Source organism: Bubalus kerabau, chromosome 2 (genome assembly GCF_029407905.1).
Source record: "Bubalus kerabau isolate K-KA32 ecotype Philippines breed swamp buffalo chromosome 2, PCC_UOA_SB_1v2, whole genome shotgun sequence".
In the NCBI taxonomy this organism is placed as follows: domain Eukaryota; kingdom Metazoa; phylum Chordata; class Mammalia; order Artiodactyla; family Bovidae; genus Bubalus; species Bubalus kerabau.
Window position 1 is genome coordinate 11,992,508 of NC_073625.1, and position 19,336 is coordinate 12,011,843.

Consider the following 19,336-nt stretch of genomic DNA (forward strand, 5'->3'; position numbering starts at 1 on the left):
CACCTCCTTTTTGATGACTCAGTATTTACCTAGGATTTAAGACAGAGCCCTTGGGTCAAGGGGCACCTGGCCTGCAGCCGTGGCCTCTGAGCCTCGTCCAAGGCCTCCCCCCACAAAAAGCTACTGTCAGTCCCTGGTGCCCAGGACACATTTCATCAGTGAGGTTTCTAGCAGAAACCTGTTGGGGACTTCAGAAAGAGTGGGTTAAAATGAGGTGGTGAAGGAGAAGCGGAGTTTGGAAGGGAAGACAACGGAGAAACAGTGCATCATTGTCAGATTATTCAGCAAGCCTTTGTTGGCAGCTCCGTGGGCCAGGGCCCTCCCGAGGTTTGAAGGTAAATGTGACATGTTCCCACTCTGGCAACCTTATCGAGAAAGAGGCCTTTCCTCCAGGGTGACAAGTGCGAGGGGAGGGCCCCTGACCCAGACTGGGGTCAGAAAGGCCTTTGGGGCAGTTTCCAGCCAGGCTGAGAACCAGAGGATGGGTGGAGAGCCAGGCAGAGATGCCAGCGTGGCGGGGCCAGGTGCCTTTCAGAGCCTCCCAAATCCGGGACCTGCAGGGGGGCTGTCGGCAAGCCTCTGATGGCGAAATGGGGGTAAGAAAGAAAGAAGGCTGCAGAAGGCAGTAGAAACCAGGCAGTGGTGGGTGTGAGCTACCTCAGGTGTCTTGTTCTGGTGGAGGCCGGGCAGAGGGTGGAAGATGCCAGGAGCAGGCGTGCAAGTGCCGAGAGGGACGGGGAGGTCTGTGTTAGTGTGGACGGGGTGTGCTTGGGAGAAGACAGATACGCCTGAGGCTGGCCTTGTCCTGTGTCCGGCCTCAGGCCTTCCTGTTGGTTCGAGTTCAGCGTTGCTGGTCAAGAGGGATGGGTGTGTGGACCCCTGGGCTTGGGGTGGGGTGGGGGAGCAGTGACGGAGAGTGGGTGTGTGTGCCTGTGTGTCAGGGGAGGGCAGCGGAGAGGAGGCTGGGGGCTCGAGAGGGGGAGCCCTGCAGTGGGGCGAGGAGAAAGGAGCTTTGTGTGGAGCGGCTTTTGCTGCCAGGGCAAGTGTGGGTTTTGTGGCAGCTGCCGGCCTCCGTTCCTAATATAGTCAAAAGCTCCGAATCCTCTGGCCCAGCACCTGTTAGCCTGAGGCTCCCCTGAGCTGACCTCTCCTCGGGCCATCTCTCCCGCATATACACCCTGTGCATCGGACTCCTTTTGGGGCTCTGAGCACTCCCCAGTACTGATCACTTGAATCTAGAACCCCGCCCATGACACGCTGCCCCCCCACATGGGGGGCTGCTGCATTGTGGAGGCTTGTTCCTGGGGAGAGGGGTGAGGCTGCCCCACCCGAAAGCGAACAGTGTGTTCCCCTGGGAAGTGGCCGCTCTTGGTAAAGAGCTGTGTGTATGGGGAGGGGGTGCTCTTAGACACCCAGGGGTCCCGGGGAGGGCCAGAGCTGCCTCCCCCCACCAAAAGATGGACGGAAACCCACTCTGAACCGCTTAATGCTGCTGCAGCTGCTTCCTAACTTCGCCTGTCTTCCTTTGCCCTCTGGAGGAGTAGGGTGGATGGGAAGCATTGGGAGTGCCCAGGGAGCCAGCCGTCCCCCCGACTGACCCGCCACCCCAGCTCCGTACCCCGCCCCCCGGGGATGCTGCAGCTCTGTGCGGCCGGCATAATGCCTTTGTCTTTCCCCATCCCTCCTGCCCCCTTGCTCCCTCTGCCCTCTTCCTGGTCCCTGCGGCGGCTGCAGCCCAGCCCTGGGGAACCCCCGTGGAAGTGGAGTCCCTCCTGGTCCACCCCGGTGACCTGCTGCAGCTCCGCTGTCGGCTGCGGGACGATGTTCAGAGCATCAACTGGCTGCGGGACGGGGTGCAGCTGGCGGACAGCAACCGCACGCGCATCACCGGGGAGGAGGTGGAGGTTCGGGGCTCCGTGCCCGCCGACTCAGGCCTCTACGCCTGCGTGACCAGCAGCCCCTCCGGCAGTGATACCACCTACTTCTCCGTCAACGTCTCAGGTGGGTAGCCAAGTCCACCCTCCACCTCCCCCCGCCGCCCCCCGCCTCCCTCTCTGCTGGTCTCAGGGGGAGGCCGGCCTCTTCCTCTGCCATCATCCGCGCCCTCCCTTCTGCTGCAGAAGCTGCCACCCACTAACATCGCTCCAGCCCGCTGCGCGGCTTAGCTCTCAGGGGGTGACTCGGGGTGCCGGCCTCGGGTCAGAGAGTGGAGGACTGCCTGAACCCACCTCCGCGGTGCTCGCTGACACCCCCGGAGGGGGCAGTGAGACACGGTGGTTTCTCCAGCACAGCCTGCCCAGGTCATCGGGGTGCCCCAGGGCTCAGGCAGCTTCCAAACTCTTGTTCCCTGGACGTTTGGACTTGGTGCTGGGCTTAGTCATCAGCACCCCAGATTCGTGGTGAGGTCCCTGTGGGATAGTGGATGACCCAGTTGCACCGCCGTAGTCACGGCTTGATGGGAGACACGTGTTCTCTAACTTCCAGACCTGTGCTACGGCAGCCAGGGAACCCTAGAGCTCTGTGACTCAGGGGACTTGCCACTTGTAGGATGTGACTTTTACAAAACCTTAGGACTGAACCGAGTAGAGCTGGAATTCTCTTTACACCACTTGTGCATCTCAGGCTGTGAGCCTGGCCTCTCCCCAGCCCACCAAACATCCTCTAGAACGCCCCCTCCCCAGCAGAGGGACGTGCCTCCTTCACTTCCCTCCAGATGCCCCCAAAACACTAGAAAGGACTGGGGAAAGATCTGGCATGAACCCTGATGGGTGACCACACGCTCAAAGGACTGGATACTTGTTGGGGGCAGGCGTTGGCAGCTGCCCACTGTGTCGTGGGTTCCTGTCCACTGGTTGAGAAGCGCAGTTCCCCGACCTCAGCGGACACGTGCTAGAAACGTTGCAACTCCAGAGAGTTCAGCCCAGGGCTTCGGAAATGGCTTCTGGCCATAGTGCCTCGATCTGTCTGGGTTTCCAAAGGAGGGTTCGGGTGCCCTGGCTGCTGGTTCTGAGATGTGGCGTGAGCCTCTGAGTGCAGGGTGGACTTAGGTTAAAGAGAACCCCACCTATCCGTGATGGGGCAAAGGCTTCGGGGCAGGGAAGGGCAGTGTGTTGGGGTCGGCGGAGGAGGGGGACAGGCACAGGGTGTGCAGTTCTTACATAAACCGTGTCTGTCCGGCGGAGGGATGGACACTGAGGGAGGTGTGGGCCCCGGAGGCTCTGTGGGGATCGGTCGCCGTGGTCGCCTGTTACTGGACTGGCCCTCGTGTTCCCGGGGTGGCTGTGGACTGGATGCGAGCTGCAGCCTCTTTTCCTGGGGGAGGGACCTCAGCGCCCCCTCCTTCTTGCCCTAGATGCGCTCCCCTCGTCGGAGGACGACGATGACGACGATGACTCCTCTTCGGAGGAGAAGGAAACAGATAACACCAAACCAAACCGTATGCGTGAGACACTGTTTCCTTCCTTTCTGGCCTCCGGGCCCGGGGGTTGGGTTGGAATGGAAAAGGGAAAGCTTGGGCAAATGACTGGAGAAGGGAAGGGTAGCGGGGCACATGGGGTCGCGACGGGGCACATGGGGGACCCCGGGGGACCACCCCTCTGGGGTCCGGACCGGTGCGGGCATCGTTCACAGGTGGCGAGCAGGTGGGTGGGGCCTCCCCTGAGCCTGACCAGGCCCTGTCTCTCTCTGCTCTCCCTGGGCAGCCGTGGCTCCGTACTGGACGTCACCAGAAAAGATGGAAAAGAAACTGCACGCGGTGCCAGCTGCCAAGACAGTGAAGTTCAAATGCCCTTCCAGTGGGACCCCGAACCCCACGCTGCGCTGGCTGAAAAACGGCAAAGAATTCAAGCCCGACCACAGGATCGGAGGCTACAAGGTATCTGGGTTTTTATGAAAGCTGGAGTAAGGTGGGCAGGAGACACTGCTTAGAAAATCCTTACTTATATGCCTTTAATTGTTTTAAATAACACTCTAGAAAATTTTCAAATACTAAAAAAGAAAATAAACTTAAATCTTTTTAGTCTTTTTCTACGTATTTGATTTTTGCATGGTCAATCACATTGACTATCTAATTTCTTGCCAGTTGTTAATTGTTAACGTTATGAGTCTTTTGCCATGTATTTGAAAGATAATTTTTCATGGCTTTATAATATCCCAGTATTAATTGCCCCATAATTTAATGAACTATTTTGTGATACTATTTTCCAGTTTTGCACTGCTGTAAATAACGTTATGGTGAATATCTTTGTAAAGTCTATGTCAGTATTTTAAAATATTCCTCTTTAGGGACAGATTGGTGGAAGTTACTAGAGCAAAGTATAAGCATTTTTAAGCTCTTGATGCATGTTACCCAATTCCTTTTTTTTTTTCCCTAATAAAGTTAGGTAATTTTATTCATTTGTTTACTTATTCATTTTTTACACCAACATTTTGTGGATTCATGTCTTTCCAGAAAATGTATTAGGCAGTAGAGTTCAAAGTCCAATGGGAAGACATAAAATCTTACTGTGACATTTGCTCTAATGGAAGATGATGTAATGAGTAGGGGTGTGATTTTTTTTCATTTTATTTTATTGTGGTAACAGTTACTTTCTTAAAAGGGAAAATGAATTCGTCCTCCCATAGCAGAGTATGAGAATGATAAACTGGCTATACTTTTGCCAACAAATTTGACAGGTGAGAGTATCAGATTGTTCTCTGTGGGCTATTTTGCTTAGGAACAAACTTAGAATTTTCATGTGTTCCTAAGTGGTTTCCATTTCTTGTTATGGAAATTGTTCAAGTCCTTTGCCCGTTTATAATTCTAGGAAGAACGTCTTCATCTAATCCTCCTTTAAACCCTGTGATCATTCTCACCATTCCTGTTTCTCTCCCATCTCACCTAGCTGCTCTTTTCTCATTCATCTTGCATAAGAAAAGTAGAGGAGGGACTTCCCTGGCTGTCCAGTGCCTAAGACTCCTTGCTTCCAAAGCTGGGGGCCTGGCTCTGTCCCTGATCAGGGAACGCGATGCCACATGCCGCAACCAAGACCCAGAGTAGCCAAACAACATAGATGTTAAAAAAGAGAAGCAGAGGAAATCAGAAAAACAAACTGTTTATAAAGTAACCCAGCCAGCACTTGCCATGTACAGCACCCTGTGCTCTGGGTCTTATGAGGCAGCGTCCTGCCCAGCAGGGTCCATCTAACGGGAGCGCTGCACCTGTGAGGCCTAGAGGGATGGGAGGACAGGAGGTGGACTGTGAAACGAGACATCAAGGGTGGACACGGCTGGACTCTTAGCAGGACGCTGCTCTGGCACAAGAGCAGTGTGGGCAGGGATGCAAAGCTAGGAAAGTTCGCAGTGTATCTGGGAGGGCTCCGAAGGCACATTTGTCCAGATTGCAGATGGCCTTGGCTGTGGCGGGCAGACTTTCCGAGTCCTCACACCCCTCTGCCTGATGCCTTCCTGCAGAATGTGAGTGGGCTGGGATGATGGTCCCCAGCTCCCTGTGCAGCTGGGCTGCGTGCTCTGACTGGAGGGTGCGTGACTTCTGCCCACCTTTCCCTCCAGACCCGCATTGGGGCCCTTTGGCATGTTTCCCCTCAGGTCCGTTATGCCACCTGGAGCATCATTATGGACTCCGTGGTGCCTTCGGATAAGGGCAACTACACCTGCATCGTGGAGAACGAATACGGCAGCATCAACCATACCTACCAGCTTGATGTTGTGGGTAAGAGGGTGGCGACAGGAGGAGGAGTTTGGTGGAAGGAGCAGGGATGCGGAGAACACAGCCTGGGAGCCAGGTTCACTTAGGGGTGGAGTCAGGATTCTGTGGCGTTTATTAGCTCCATCACCTTCCTTTTTCAAACCTCCCTTTTCTTATCCATCAGTAGAGTTGGGAAGATCGGTGGTACCACAGGTTCATTGTAAAGGGAAAGGTGCTGTTGAGTCTCTCCTGCAGGAGGTGACTGGCACAGTGGTGGTTAATCTAGCTTAATAGTAGCTACCACTCCACAGATGCGAGTGGTCTGCCGGGTACAGTAAATACACCACAGGCAATTCTTCTAGCACCCTGCAAGGCAGGTGCTGTTGTTCCCGTTGTACAGAGGAACACACTGAGGCTCAGAGAGGTCAGTCCACGCAGACTCCAGGCACTGCACGAGACACTAGGAAGAATGCCGTGCCTCTTGGTGCTGTGGTGCGGCCTCTGTCTTCCAGAGGCTCTGAATCTCATTCTCTGGCAACCTCAAGGTAAAGAGTTTCACAGCCAGTGTTCTGCCTTGGCTTTAAAAATATGGTATGCAAAAAAAAAAAAAATATATGGTATGCAAAGACGCTTCTGGGGAATTCCCTGGAGGGTCAGTGGTTAGGACTCAGTACTTTCCCTGCCATGGCTCGGTTCAGTCCCTGGTTGGGGAACTAAGATCCTACGAGCCATGCAGTGCAGCAAAAAAAAAAATACAAGCTTGTGATCCAGGAGGTCTGGGGTAGGACCTGAGGGTCAGTGTTTCTAACAGGCTGGTGAAGCTGGCGCTGCAGTACCCAGACCACACTTTGAACAGCAAGAGTCTGAGTGACTGTGGGTTTAGTTACGGGCAGGTAGGCTGGGCTGAGGTCTGGGAATGTGTCTCTGTGCTGGTCCTTGGGATGCTCTGTCAGCATTCCAGCCAGGAGCGGCCACGGCAGGGCCTGATGACCCTCTCCCATCCCATGCCCCTCCAGAGCGGTCCCCTCACCGGCCCATCCTGCAGGCGGGCTTGCCGGCCAACAAGACGGTGGCCCTGGGCAGCAACGTGGAGTTCATGTGCAAGGTGTACAGTGACCCGCAGCCCCACATCCAGTGGCTGAAGCACATCGAGGTGAACGGGAGTAAGATTGGGCCGGACAACCTGCCTTATGTCCAGATCTTGAAGGTAATCCTGGCTCTGGTCTCCGTGGGCTGGGCTCGGGGAAGGAGGCGTGTATCTCCTGGGGTCCAGGTGGCTGGGGTCCAGCTCAGTCCCCGTGATCGGGCCCTGGTCCTTCTGCTGAGTCCAGGCTCCATCTTATGTGGGGCCCTGGCCACTTTCTGAAGGACCAGTAGCAGGTCGTGGGTGAAGGCTCGTGGGGCGCCGAGGGCTGGGGGTGAGCACTGCTGGCTTCTGAAGAGCTTGGACGGTGACCGTGCCCAGGCTTTCAGGTCAGCTTCTCCGGAAGGCATTCGCACTCTGCTCTCCCACCGCCCACTACCACAGCCTTCCCAGCAAGCGTCTCCCGGTCTCTGCCCTGCTTCCGGAGGCACGTCCTTTCTGGCACATGGGCACGGTTTAGCTTAGGTAGGGCTGGAAAAGCCAAGGCCACGGGTCAGTCCTCAGTGGTTTCAGGAGTAATGGCACTTTCTTCTTTTTTTCCTCCCACTCCCAGACTTCGAATGTCCCTGAATGCTCCATTAATCCAGGGAAGCTAATTGCCTAATTCTCCAGTGGATCTTGCAACAGGAAGTAGCCAGAAGCTGGGAACCTGCTTTCCCTCCTGGTCCCAGCCTTAGCCCTCCTCCTCCCTGGCTCGGCTGTTCCAAAGATTCCCTAGCCAGCCGCCGCACTCCTCACCTTGGGCACTGAAACTGCCATGTGGTGGGCCCGGGGCCTTGGACCTTGGCTGCTGTCTCCACTGGCAATCTCTGCCCTCTTCCTGGAGGAGGGGGTTTAACACAAATGAAATATTTGCTTGGGGCAATGATTTTTTTTTCATTCAGTTTGTTTTTCAGTCACATGGATTTTTAAAGTCCACTTTTTTGTCCTGCTAACGAGGGAAAGAGGACAAGTGTCGCCTCAGCCTCTTGCCTTAGCTCCTGGGCCCACCGTAACCCCACACGGGAGCAAATACGGCCACATCTCCATGTTGGCCCAACTGACGGCGTGTCGTTGGTCTGTTCCAGCATTCGGGGATAAATAGCTCGGATGCGGAGGTCCTGACCCTGTTCAATGTGACAGAGGCCCAGAGCGGGGAGTATGTGTGTAAGGTTTCCAATTATATTGGTGAAGCTAACCAGTCTGCGTGGCTCACAGTCACCAGACCTGTGGCAAAAGGTAACGGGGAGCTGGAGGGGCCCCTGTGCTGGGGTTTGATGGAGGCCCCGAGCTGCCAGGGCAGCTGTGGGGAGGCCAGCGCCCCACTCTCCCTGTTAGCCTGCTGTTTCTAGTGCCCGGAGCCATGGAAAAATACCCGGCCTGGGCGGCTGGATTGGTTCGGCTCTGTGTTGGTGTCACCCCTCTGTGCCTTGTGTGTGTTCTTGGCTGCGTGTCGGGTGCGTCCTGGGTGATCCTGGAGACTGAGGGTCCGAGTGATGGCGAGGAGAGAGGACCAGCGTCTGTAGTGATGTGAGTGTGCGTGTGGGGGATGTGGATGTGAGCGGGCTGTGTGTGGGGGGGAGGTGTGGGGGTGTGTGTGTGGGATGTGGGTGTGAGTGTGAAGGTGAGTGTGGGGAGGGCTGAGTGTGTGTGTGTGTGGGATGTGGGGAGGTATGTGTGTGGGAGGGTATTTGTGTGGGTGTGAGTATGGGGGGGGTGAGAGTATGTGTGGGGTGAGTGTGTGTGACTGGGAAGGTGTGTGTGGGGGGGGTGTGTATGTGTGGGGTGGGGGTGTATTTTTGTGGGTGTGAGTGTGGGGGAGTAGCCGTGAGTGTATGTGGGGGCTGTGTGTCAGTGTGTGTATGGGGGCTGTGTGAGTGTGTGTGGGATGTGGGGGGTTATGTGTGTGAGTGTGTGTGTGTGGGGTGAGTGTATGTGTGTGTGGCTGTGGGGTGTGTGTGAGGGTGTGTGTGGGGGCTGTGAGTGCGTGGGATGGGGGGTATGTGTGTGGGTATTTGGGTGTGTGTGTGGGGGGGTGAGTGTGGGTGTGAGTGTGTGTGTGAGGCTTGCAGCCCCCTCTGTCCCTCCTGTGTGCCCCCTCCGGAAACCAAACAGCCCCCGCGCCGGCCCATTTCTCCATGCGCTCGCGCCGCATGCTGGGCTGGGCCGGGGCTGCTGCGCCTGGTGACGGGTGTAACCAGCCATCCGCGTCGCACCGTCAGGTCTGCCGAGTTCCTCCTCAGGCTCTCACCCCCTTCCTCTAACAGGTCTCTCGCTGCCTGGTGATTTTTGTCTGTCCGTTGTTGCAAAGGAGATGCTGGGGAACCTTTCTTCCTCTGGTTATTTTTTTCTTCCCCCTTTCCTCCTCCTCCCTCCCTCTCTGAGAGGTCTCCGGTCCCGGGCTTGTCCATGTGGCTTCCGTTGTCTCTTCTAGACGGCCGGAGTTAACACCACCGACAAAGAGATGGAGGTGCTGCACTTAAGGAATGTCTCCTTTGAGGACGCGGGGGAGTATACATGCTTGGCGGGTAACTCTATCGGACTCTCCCATCACTCTGCATGGCTGACCGTTCTGGAAGGTATACACTGTCCTCCTCCTCTCGATGTCCTGCCCTCGCCAGGGGCACGGGGGGAGCATGCATCACAGGGTTGGGGGAGACACAGAGCCGGGCTCCATACGCAGCAGGCGGCTCTGGCAAGTCATCCAACCTGTCATTTGGCCTCGTGGGTTGAACCTTCTTGGCTCACCCCCGGAGCCTTCCTCCTGGTGCGGAATCTCAGATTGTTCTCACTTGTGGGCCTGCCTCCGTCTCTCCCCCGGGCCAGAGCGATGCATGCGTGGGGTCTGGATCTAACCTGCAGCCGGGCTCTCCTCCAGGGCAGGCTCCTTCCCTCCTCGGGTCCAGCAGTCTTCCTTTATCGCCAGCCCTCCGAAGTCTCCGAGAGGCTCCCCCTGTAACTGAATATAGGTGCTCTGAAGTGAGGGGCTTGCCGCTCGGAAGCATCAGTGCCCTCCACCCTCCCCCTTGCTGATCTCGGTGGGCAAGGTTCCTCCAGACCCAGACAGTGGACTTGAGCTGCTTTGAGCAAGTCCTTTCCCAGGCAGCGCAGGGGGCTCGATAGTGCCCATTTATCCTTTGGCTCCCAACACAGCTCCTCTCCAGAGGGGGCCATGGAGGCCGGGCCAGGAAGGCAGGAGCCTGCAGCCTGGGCAGGGTGGTAGGCTGGTGGCGTCGGGGCTGGAGCCAGGCGTGGTGCTACTCATCCTGCAGACTCTGGTCTCTTTCTTTGTCCCTCCCTCTCCTCCTCTGATAACGCGCATCCCCACTGGAGGCACAGAAGCGTTTTCTGTTTTTTCCCTCGTCACTGTCTTTGTCCTGTGTTGTGCCTCCCGGTGGATGGTGTCTGTTTCTCCACGCTGGGGAAAGAGAAAAACAGAAACACTTCTCCCTGTTATCAGTTCTGCCGTCCCTCATCGCACCTCGGAGAGTTCTCTTTGGGCTAGTTTGGGGTCATGCCTGGGGCCTCCTGGGGGAGGTCCCCGGGGTGCTGGCCCCTGCGGCTGGAGGGGGTCTTTAATAGGGGAGGGGTGGAGGAAGGGATGTCCTGCTGGATGGGACCCTCCCCACCTCTGTGCGAGAGGGAGAGGCTTGAGTTGCCTGGGCTTCAGTGAGGGTGGGAGGCAGGAGAGTCTGAATGGAGAAACTAATAAAACCCCCTCCCTGACTTTGCTCAGTGTGAGGAGTTAGAGCTGTGAGTGGAAGTCTTAAGAGATGTTTCCATATTTATCTTTAATAATCCAGACGACATTTGCAAGTGAAGTTCTGTCTCCAGTTTGGCTAGGTGTAGACGTTTTCACGTCTGACCTGATAGAGATGACATAGGCAAAGCTGAGCAATAAAGTCGGGACATACACTGGTTTTCTTGTTTCCTCCCTGCATCATTGTCTTTGTGTTACGAGTGCCACCGGATGCTAGGCGCTGTGGCCTGCAGACATGGAGGAGGTGCCACCTGGGCCCTCAGGGTACCCCTGGGCCATCAGTAATGAAAGACCGATGGATGGTTTGCTGTCCCGTGATAGGTGTTGACGCAGTGCTCGGGCACTGTGGAGAAGGGCCGTGTGTCCAAGGGAACATTGAAAGAGGCATCTAGCCCAAGTGAGTGCTCAGCTGTCTCTTGCAGGGCACCAAGTACCCATCCAGTCCAGCAGTCCCTAAGCCAGGAGGGCTCCTGAGTTCATGGGCATGGGCATCAGCTAGCAAGATACAGTCCATCCCTCTGGGGATTCAAGTCAGGATCAGGGAACCTCACAGATCCCAGGATGTCTGCTGTGTGCTCAGTGTCAGGACCCCAATCCCAGCTAGGGCCTAGCTCGGTTCGTCTCTGCCCCAAAGATTCCCAGAGTTTAGGAGATGGATGTTGAGTTTCTTAGGGAGCCGGGACCCTAGTGGACCAGCCCTGCCCTGAGCCCACTAATGTCCTGTTCACGCTGACCCAGCCCTGGAAGAGAGACCGGCGGTGATGACCTCGCCACTGTACCTGGAGATTATCATCTATTGCACGGGGGCCTTCCTCATCTCCTGCATGGTGGGGTCTGTCATCATCTACAAGATGAAGAGCGGCACGAAGAAGAGTGACTTCCACAGCCAGATGGCCGTGCACAAGCTGGCCAAGAGCATCCCTCTGCGCAGACAGGTAACAGAAAGTAGACGGGGGGTTCGCACGCTCTGCCTCGCCCTGTGTGTCCTCCCTGCGCCCCAGGGGGGTCTGCGGTACCTGCCGCAGGGTCCCTGCTTCAGACTTTGGTGTCCGGCTTCCGGGTGGCAGCAGGGGAGTGTCCTAAGTGCTTGGGGTCAGGCTCCAATTTCTTCTGGCCAATGAATCCTGTGAGCCCATCGTATCTCAACCACGGTGCCCTGCTCAGCCAGCCTGGGGACTGGGAGATGGTCCTCACTGGGCTAAATGCCTAGTTGATATTATGAATCTGAGCTTCCCCTGAGGGCCCATTAGGGGTGCAAACGTGCAGAGGAGAGGAGCTGAGCTGGGTCCCAAGATGCCCTCTCGCTCCTGTGCATCCGCCTCCCCCCATCCCAGGAGATGGAACAGAGGGTGAAGATGCGTGAAAGGAGAAAAGGAGGCAGGCTTCGCTCCGAACCGTGCTAATTCTGGAAGGGGCTTCAGGAGTCAGGAACCCCTCATCCACAGCAGGGTTTTCACTTAAGAATGAGGACAGGAAGAGAGTTGCTCTTGCAGTGATAAGTTACAGAATGTCAGGCTGTCATGCTCACGTGAAAGGTGAGTAATCCAAAACCCAGAAAGGCGAGTTGGTGGCAAACGTCAGTGTTAGAACCTCGGTCTTCTGACCTTCTGTGGCCTTTCTGCCTGTGTTGGGGAGGGAGCGCCAGATGCCAGGTCCACACCTCTAACTTTAGCAACAAGTACTGAGCGGGGAGGGGAGGGACCTGCCGCTGCTCCCCCGTCCCTGCTGGAAGGGTGACCCCACGCCTCCCTGCAGGTGTCGGCCGACTCCAGCGCATCCATGAACTCCGGGGTCCTGCTGGTTCGGCCCTCGCGTCTCTCCTCCAGCGGCACCCCTATGCTGGCCGGGGTCTCTGAATATGAGCTTCCCGAAGACCCTCGCTGGGAGCTGCCTCGGGACAGGTAACCCCCACCCCCTACCCCAGCTCATTATTCTAACGGGGGCAGTGGTGTGGGCTCAGATCTTCAGGGGAGCATCCAGAAGTGACTGCCACCATCTGCTCTTAGTCAAGGGAACTGGAGACGGAGGGGGAGTGGGGGTTCCTGTCAGGTTTGAACATTACCACCCCAGCTTATCCCACCCTTTGTTTCCCCGAAGACTGGTTTTAGGCAAGCCCCTGGGAGAGGGCTGCTTTGGGCAGGTGGTGTTGGCGGAGGCCATCGGGCTGGACAAGGACAAACCCAACCGTGTGACCAAAGTGGCCGTGAAGATGCTAAAGTGTATGTGGTGCCTGTGTCCCTGCAAAAACGACCCCTTCCCTTTCCAAGCAAACTCTGGGCCTCAGGCTATTACCTGCACCTGCTCCACAGCCTGCTTAGGTTGTCCTGGGGTTGGGGGGCATTGCACACCCCGCCATCTCACCATGACCTCACTTTGTTCCTTGGCGTCCATTATCAGGTGGTGACCCCAGATCCTTTTTTTTGGCAACACCGGCAGCTCTCATAAGAGGGAAGGGGAGATAAATTTGGATGTGAAAAGGAGAGGGGAGGGACTTCCTGGCAGTCAAGCAGTTAAGTCTCTGCACTTGCTCTGCAGAGGAGATCCCACGTGCCCTGTGGTGCCGCCAAAAAAAAAAAGCCAAGGGGGGGGGCACGTAAAGAGAGAAGCAAGTCCCAGAGGAAAGGGATCCCTGGGGGTTCACCTCATCCCCCTTCCTTAGTTTTTGTTCTGTCGGCCTTCCTTCCAACGCAAATGCTTCTCCATCCCCTCTGCTTTGTCCATGCAGCGGATGCAACAGAGAAAGACCTGTCGGACCTGATCTCCGAGATGGAGATGATGAAGATGATTGGAAAACACAAGAACATCATCAACCTGCTGGGGGCCTGTACACAGGACGGTGGGCACCTTGCCTGCGGGCTTCCACCCATTGGGGGGAGGGGCTCAGGCAGGCACTCAGGCTGCTGCCATCTGTCTGTCTGTCAGGGAGAAGATGTCTAGCTGGGGCGTCAGGGATCGGGCATTTCTCAGCCACAAGGGAAGCGGGCTGGGGGGAGAAGCTGGTTTCCATAGTCAGAATGTATTTCTCGGGGTCCGTCCCGATGCCCATGTGGGTTCATCTGAGAGTCCAGGCACCTGGATCCACGCACACCATGTGGCCAGAAAAGGTGACTTGCTCCAGTCGAGGTCAGGGCTCTGGCCCCACTTTTGCTTGGGAACGTCCTGGACTAGGCTAAGAATGACTGCCCTTGCTTTCTTTGGGGAGTGAGATGAATTTCTGGAGCTCCCCTCAAAGGGGAGGTGAAGCCTGGGCAACAGGCTCGCGATGTGCCTTGGGGTTCCTCCGGGCAAGGCTCAGCACGTGCACCTGCCCAGCGGCCCTGACGGCCTCTCCGCGCCCGTGTCCCCAGGTCCCCTGTATGTCATCGTGGAGTACGCCTCCAAGGGCAACCTCCGAGAGTACCTGCAGGCCCGGAGGCCGCCGGGGCTGGAGTACTGCTACAACCCCAGCCACCACCCCGAGGAGCAGCTCTCCTCCAAGGACCTGGTGTCCTGTGCCTACCAGGTGGCCCGAGGCATGGAATATCTTGCCTCCAAGAAGGTGTGGCTCCTGACGGCTCCCCTGGGTAGCGTGGGACCCCGGGGGATGGCGGGGACATCAGAGCCAGGAGAGCTACGTGGCCTTGAGGCCTTGGGATTGGTGTGAAGTTAGAATGATGATGCCTCGGCTGTAACCGGTTACAGGGAGGAGATGAGGTCCTGTGTGACAGTTAGGTACAGCTTTGGGTGCTGGGTAAATGCTGCTTTGTTTGAGCCCAGCCCTGTATGGATGTGCTTGGCCAGGGAGACAGGGCATCCCCATGAGAGCTCATATGCACACTGGACAGAGACGGGTTCAGCTCACTGCCTGCATGTTGAAAGCCAAGCACCGGGAGGGAAACATACCTGGAGGGTTTGCTGAAGTGATTGGGCAGCCCAGAGCTGGGGGTGTTTGGATGTCTGGCTTTGACCTACAGGAGAGGGACCCTGTAGCAGGAAACTGGATGGTTCAGGGGGCGGATGGGGGGGGGAAGGCAAGGGCCGGTGAGGGAAGTGGGCCCACAGGCGGCTGCTGACCCTCCCCTGTGCCCCACCTCCACCCCCACCCCCCCAATCCCTCTTGTCCTCCGGGCCCCACAGTGCATCCACCGGGACCTGGCCGCCAGGAACGTCCTGGTGACGGAGGACAACGTGATGAAGATCGCGGACTTCGGTCTTGCTCGAGACATCCACCACATCGACTACTATAAAAAGACAACCAACGTAAGTGCGGGGGCTGCCTGTCCTCTGTCCCAGGACTCCGAGCCGCTGGGCTACCCCCACCCCAACTGGCTGGGTGGACGGGTGAGCTGGGTCCAGCCCTACGTCCTCCCCTGCCTGCCCCGGGCCACCCCAGTGTCCCCGTGCTGCTTACAGGGCCGACTGCCCGTCAAGTGGATGGCACCGGAGGCCTTGTTTGACCGGATCTACACCCACCAGAGCGACGTGTGAGTCTGAGATAAGCAGTTGCTGGGGAGAGCTTCCAGGGTGGTACAGCCCCCCATCCTGTCTCGGAAAATGAACTAAACGTTGCCCCTTCACTTTGTTCCCAGAGGTTGACCGGCCATGGTCCCCTGGGGTCGTGGACTTGGGGGGAGAGGTGGTGAGGTCAGTGGGGGGCCCTAGCTCTGCGCCCACAACGCTCATCCACAGGTGGTCTTTTGGGGTGCTCCTCTGGGAAATCTTCACTCTGGGCGGCTCCCCATACCCTGGGGTCCCCGTGGAGGAGCTTTTCAAGCTGCTGAAGGAGGGTCATCGTATGGACAAGCCCAGTAACTGCACCAACGAGCTGTAAGCCTGAGAAAAGATGCCTGGGGTCCTGGGCTGGGCTCTGGGGGCGGACTGGGTTCGGGGCGTAGAGGGAGGAGTAGGAGGCGCGCAGCCAGCCGCCCGCGGCCCGTCCGCCCTGAGCCTGTCTGTCCTCTCCCCCGACCCTGACCTCACCATCCTGCCCCAGCTACATGATGATGAGAGACTGCTGGCACGCGGTCCCCTCTCAGAGACCCACCTTCAAGCAGCTGGTGGAAGACCTGGACCGCATCGTGGCCTTGACCTCCAACCAGGTGAGTCAGCCCTTCCCAGACCCTGTGTGCCCACCGGCCCGAATTCTCGCGGGATTCATTCCAAGTTCTCCCGGGATTTATCCCTAGTTCTCGTGGGAATCATTCCGAGTTCTCGCGGAATGAATCCTGCCGCCGCGGGAAGGAGAGTGCGGGTACTACATCTTCTTGTCTCCTCCCTCAGGAGTACCTGGACCTGTCAATGCCCCTGGACCAATACTCCCCCAGCTTCCCCGACACCCGCAGCTCCACCTGCTCCTCCGGGGAGGATTCCGTCTTTTCTCACGAGCCCTTGCCCGAGGAACCCTGCCTGCCCCGACACCCGGCCCAGCTGGCCAACGGCGGACTCAAACGGCGCTGACTGGCCCCCACACCCCGCACCCCTCCCCGAACTCCATCCTCAACGCCTCGCCCCTCCTCCCGCTGGACTCGCTGCCTCCCCTGCGCTCTGCTGGCCGGCCTCCCTGAGGCCCGCACCCCCGAGCTCCCCTCCTCTCCTCCTCACAGCCTGACAGAGGAGCAGGGAGGCCGGTCCTTGCTGACGGCTACTACGTGGCCTGCCAAACGCTGGACCAAGACCCCCTCCCTGCCGCCTGGAGGGTCGGGCAGTGGGGGCCGAGCCGCCCTCGAGCGAGAGCCGACTGAGCTTTCCTGCATTGGTGTTGCCTGCTCTGTGCAGCCCATGGCCCGTGTTCTGTGGCAGATCCTCGCGCCAGAGCGGGAGTTGGGTGTAGTGGTGGTTAGCACCCGGGCCTCCGCAGAAGGCGACCTCTGTTCCAGACGGATAGTGCCAGTGGCTTATTGATTCCGAAACTAATTTGCTTTGCTGACCAAATACCTGGTACCCGAGGGTGGGGACGCAGAGGCCGGGAGCCGGCGGCGTGGCCCTGGGGCCCAGCCCCAAAGCAGGGGCTCTGTACATAGCTACGAAGAAAACACAAAGTGTATAAATCTGAGTATATATTTACATGTCTTTTTAAAAGGGTCGTTACCAGAGATTTACCCATTGGGTAAGATGCTCCTGGTGGTTGGGAGGCATCAGTTGCTATATATTAAAAACAAAGAAAAAAGAAAAAAAAAAAAAAGAAAATGTTTTTAAAAAGGTCATATATTTTTTGCTACTTTTGCTGTTTTATTTTTTTAAATTATGTTCTAAACCTATTTTCAGTTTAGGTCCCTCAATAAAAATTGCTGCTGCTTCATTTTTATACGGGCTGTGTGACACGGGAGAGGAGGTCGGCTGTGAAGGAGCGAGGCTGACGGGCTCTGGGGCTGTCTGTCCCAAGGTCTCTTCCCCATGGGTCCTGCTCCGAGGCCTCTGGACAGCCCTCCTTCCTCTGCCGGGCTTTGGGAAAGGCAGGGAAAGAAGGCAGGCAGCTGTGTGGTGGGCAGGTAGGGGGGCACTGGGCCCAGGGCCAGGCCCCACCACCCCCTCCACCACACGTTTCCTTGTGGGGAATGTGGAGCCTGTGGGGTCTGAGAGTCAGACAGGGAGCTGAGGGCCCAGCTGGGAAGAGCCAGGAGTTGGGCCGAAGTGATGAAGAGGCAGGCCATGGATGATTTGACCCTGGGCGGCAGACACTTAGACCTAGTGGCTGCTCCTCTGTGTGGGTATGGTTCTGCCTGTGCTTTGTCAGGGAGGACCCGTCACATAAGACCAGCTTTACACCCAGGGCCCTGGCTTCAGGTTTCTTGTCTCCCAGGCTATTGTGTGTCCATCATGCCTACCCACCACCCAACACCATTCTGAATTCGAGTGATCAGACCGCATGTGCTGGGGCTAGCACTTGACCTCCTCCAGTTCTTCCCGTAGGAACTCCACCCCAGCCCTCAGGAAAAGGAAGACATTCCATGAAGGTGCATTTTGGCTGCTGGGGAATTTTCTTCCTCTGCCCCCACCAAGTAGGTGCTGGCTCCTTGGAACCTTAGGGCTCAGGCTGTTAGTTCTTCCTCTGCCCCCAAAGCTTGCTCTTCGCTAGATCCCTTCTGAGTATAAAAGCAAGTCCAGTTTCGTTTGGGAAGAATGGGGTTGCTCCTGAAGTTTCCTTTCTGAGCTGTTTCTTGGCCCCTTTTAGTGTTGGCTCATTATGAAGTTCTGTCTTCTGCTGGGTAGCTCTGTGAACATGCAACTGTCAACATATTCTGATTTGTGTTCACGTTTGAGGAAGGCATACATTGGTGAAGAACAGAATCAGGAAATGAATTTTAGCTTTTAAAACCATTTGTGGGACACCTTGTAGTGGTGCCTTTCATTGTAAAATACTGATGATAGTTTGGGCCCAGGGTCGTGTGAATGCATGGTCGCTCTTTCACAAAGGGCTTTACGTGCCTTCAAGTAGAGGTGGTGGGACACAACTCACTGTTGCAGTAACTACTCTAATCACCCATGAATTTCCCGAGAGACTGAGCTGTCAAATTAAAGATAGTGAAATTGACCTGAGAGAAAATGAAATGGCCATTTTACTTAGATGACCGGATTGGGTCTCCTGAGGAAAGAGATCCAGTTTATCTAATGAAGATGTCATGCTGTCAAGGCACTGAGTCTGTCTGGTTTCCTGAGGGTTAAAAGATGAGGGCCGGAGCATGGATCGATACCACCTTCCAGCCCTTTCTAATTGCCACAGGCCAGGGGTCACCGGTCCCCCGGCACTGCTAATGTACTGTATTGATCTCAGGTAAGTAAGATTGAACCACGGCTGAAGGAAATTTATCTCTTGACAGTGAAGTCGCTGTGTTTCTCACAGCCGCCACTGGGGGGAGCCAGCGGGCCAGAACCCTGGGCAAAAGGAAGGTGTCGATCAGCGTTCAAGTTCCGTTAGTCTGACCCTACCTACCGGTGTGCGCTGGTGGTGACAAGGAGATCTTTAGGTTTTAACACTATAGAGCATTTATTCGATATCACCGTTGTGACCTGTAATGACTGAAACACAATTAGTCACGGCACAGGTGCAGGTCCATACGTGCCAAGCCACCAACACCTTGCTGTTGAAGCAGAATTCTCAGGGTGTGAGACGGGCCAAGTCTGACATCACCACCGGGGTTGGGCTTTAGAAAATGCCTAAAATTATACTCGGTGAGATTATTAGCAGCTGGTGCAGCCACAGTAGATGCATTTGTGGGGAAGAGCAGAGAGCAGGGCAAGGAGACAGGCTTCCACTCAGCTGTTGGGAGGCAGGTGGGCAGGGACCCGAGCATTGGGGCAAGTTCTCTCTTAAGTTGGCACTCAACAGTATTTAGGGCCATTTACACTACACTGCCTCCCAGACGTCTGTCCTGGCACATGGAAATGATAACGTTTGCTGCTGCTGCTGCTAAGTCGCTTCAGTCGTGTCCAACTCTGTGTGACCCCAGAGACGGCAGCCCACCAGGCTCCCCCGTCCCTGGGATTCTCCAGGCAAGAACACTGGAGTGGGTTGCCATTGCCTTCTCCAATGTGTGAAAGTGAAGTCGCTCATTCGTGTCCGACTCTTCTCGACCCCATGGACTGCAGCCTACCAGGCTCCTTGGCCCATGGGATTTTCCAGGCAAGAGCACTGGAGTGGGTTGCCATTGTCTTCTCCGATAACGTTTGCAGCCTGCACCAACTAGAGGTTTAAGTGTCTCTTGTTCTTCCCAGAGGTCGGGGGTCAGTAAGTGGGGTGTTTCAAGCTGACCATATCCATCTCTCCCCGACTGTTGTTCGGTGACCTATT

At 56.5% G+C, this 19,336-nt stretch overlaps 1 protein-coding gene and 1 long non-coding RNA gene across 10 annotated transcripts in view; one reads left to right on the plus strand and one right to left on the minus strand.

Annotated features, from left to right (window-relative positions):
* Nucleotides 1-16,846, plus strand: part of FGFR1 (fibroblast growth factor receptor 1) — a 50,269-nt gene extending 33,423 nt beyond the window's left edge. For 2 of the 9 annotated variants that reach the window (XM_055567062.1, XM_055567058.1), the window contains exons 3-18: nucleotides 1,735-2,001; nucleotides 3,353-3,442; nucleotides 3,702-3,874; nucleotides 5,587-5,710; nucleotides 6,703-6,893; nucleotides 9,244-9,388; nucleotides 11,308-11,510; nucleotides 12,325-12,470; nucleotides 12,667-12,788; nucleotides 13,295-13,405; nucleotides 13,917-14,107; nucleotides 14,686-14,808; nucleotides 14,962-15,032; nucleotides 15,238-15,375; nucleotides 15,542-15,647; nucleotides 15,829-16,846. In XM_055567062.1, the coding sequence (XP_055423037.1) occupies nucleotides 1,735-2,001; nucleotides 3,353-3,442; nucleotides 3,702-3,874; nucleotides 5,587-5,710; nucleotides 6,703-6,893; nucleotides 9,244-9,388; nucleotides 11,308-11,510; nucleotides 12,325-12,470; nucleotides 12,667-12,788; nucleotides 13,295-13,405; nucleotides 13,917-14,107; nucleotides 14,686-14,808; nucleotides 14,962-15,032; nucleotides 15,238-15,375; nucleotides 15,542-15,647; nucleotides 15,829-16,005 (2,378 nt within the window). In that variant the 3' untranslated portion in view covers nucleotides 16,006-16,846. The remainder of the gene's footprint in view (nucleotides 1-1,734; nucleotides 2,002-3,352; nucleotides 3,443-3,701; nucleotides 3,875-5,586; nucleotides 5,711-6,702; nucleotides 6,894-9,243; nucleotides 9,389-11,307; nucleotides 11,511-12,324; nucleotides 12,471-12,666; nucleotides 12,789-13,294; nucleotides 13,406-13,916; nucleotides 14,108-14,685; nucleotides 14,809-14,961; nucleotides 15,033-15,237; nucleotides 15,376-15,541; nucleotides 15,648-15,828) is intronic. The other 7 variants (XM_055567063.1, XM_055567060.1, XM_055567059.1 and 4 more) reach the window with 6 other exon arrangements.
* On the minus strand, nucleotides 10,092-15,966 carry LOC129643013 (uncharacterized). Its single transcript, XR_008709979.1, has 4 exons — nucleotides 15,593-15,966; nucleotides 14,701-14,789; nucleotides 14,452-14,516; nucleotides 10,092-10,227 (listed from the first exon to the last, which is right to left on the minus strand). It is a non-coding gene; the product is annotated as an uncharacterized LOC129643013 (long non-coding RNA).
* Nucleotides 16,847-19,336: the final 2,490 nt, after the last annotated feature.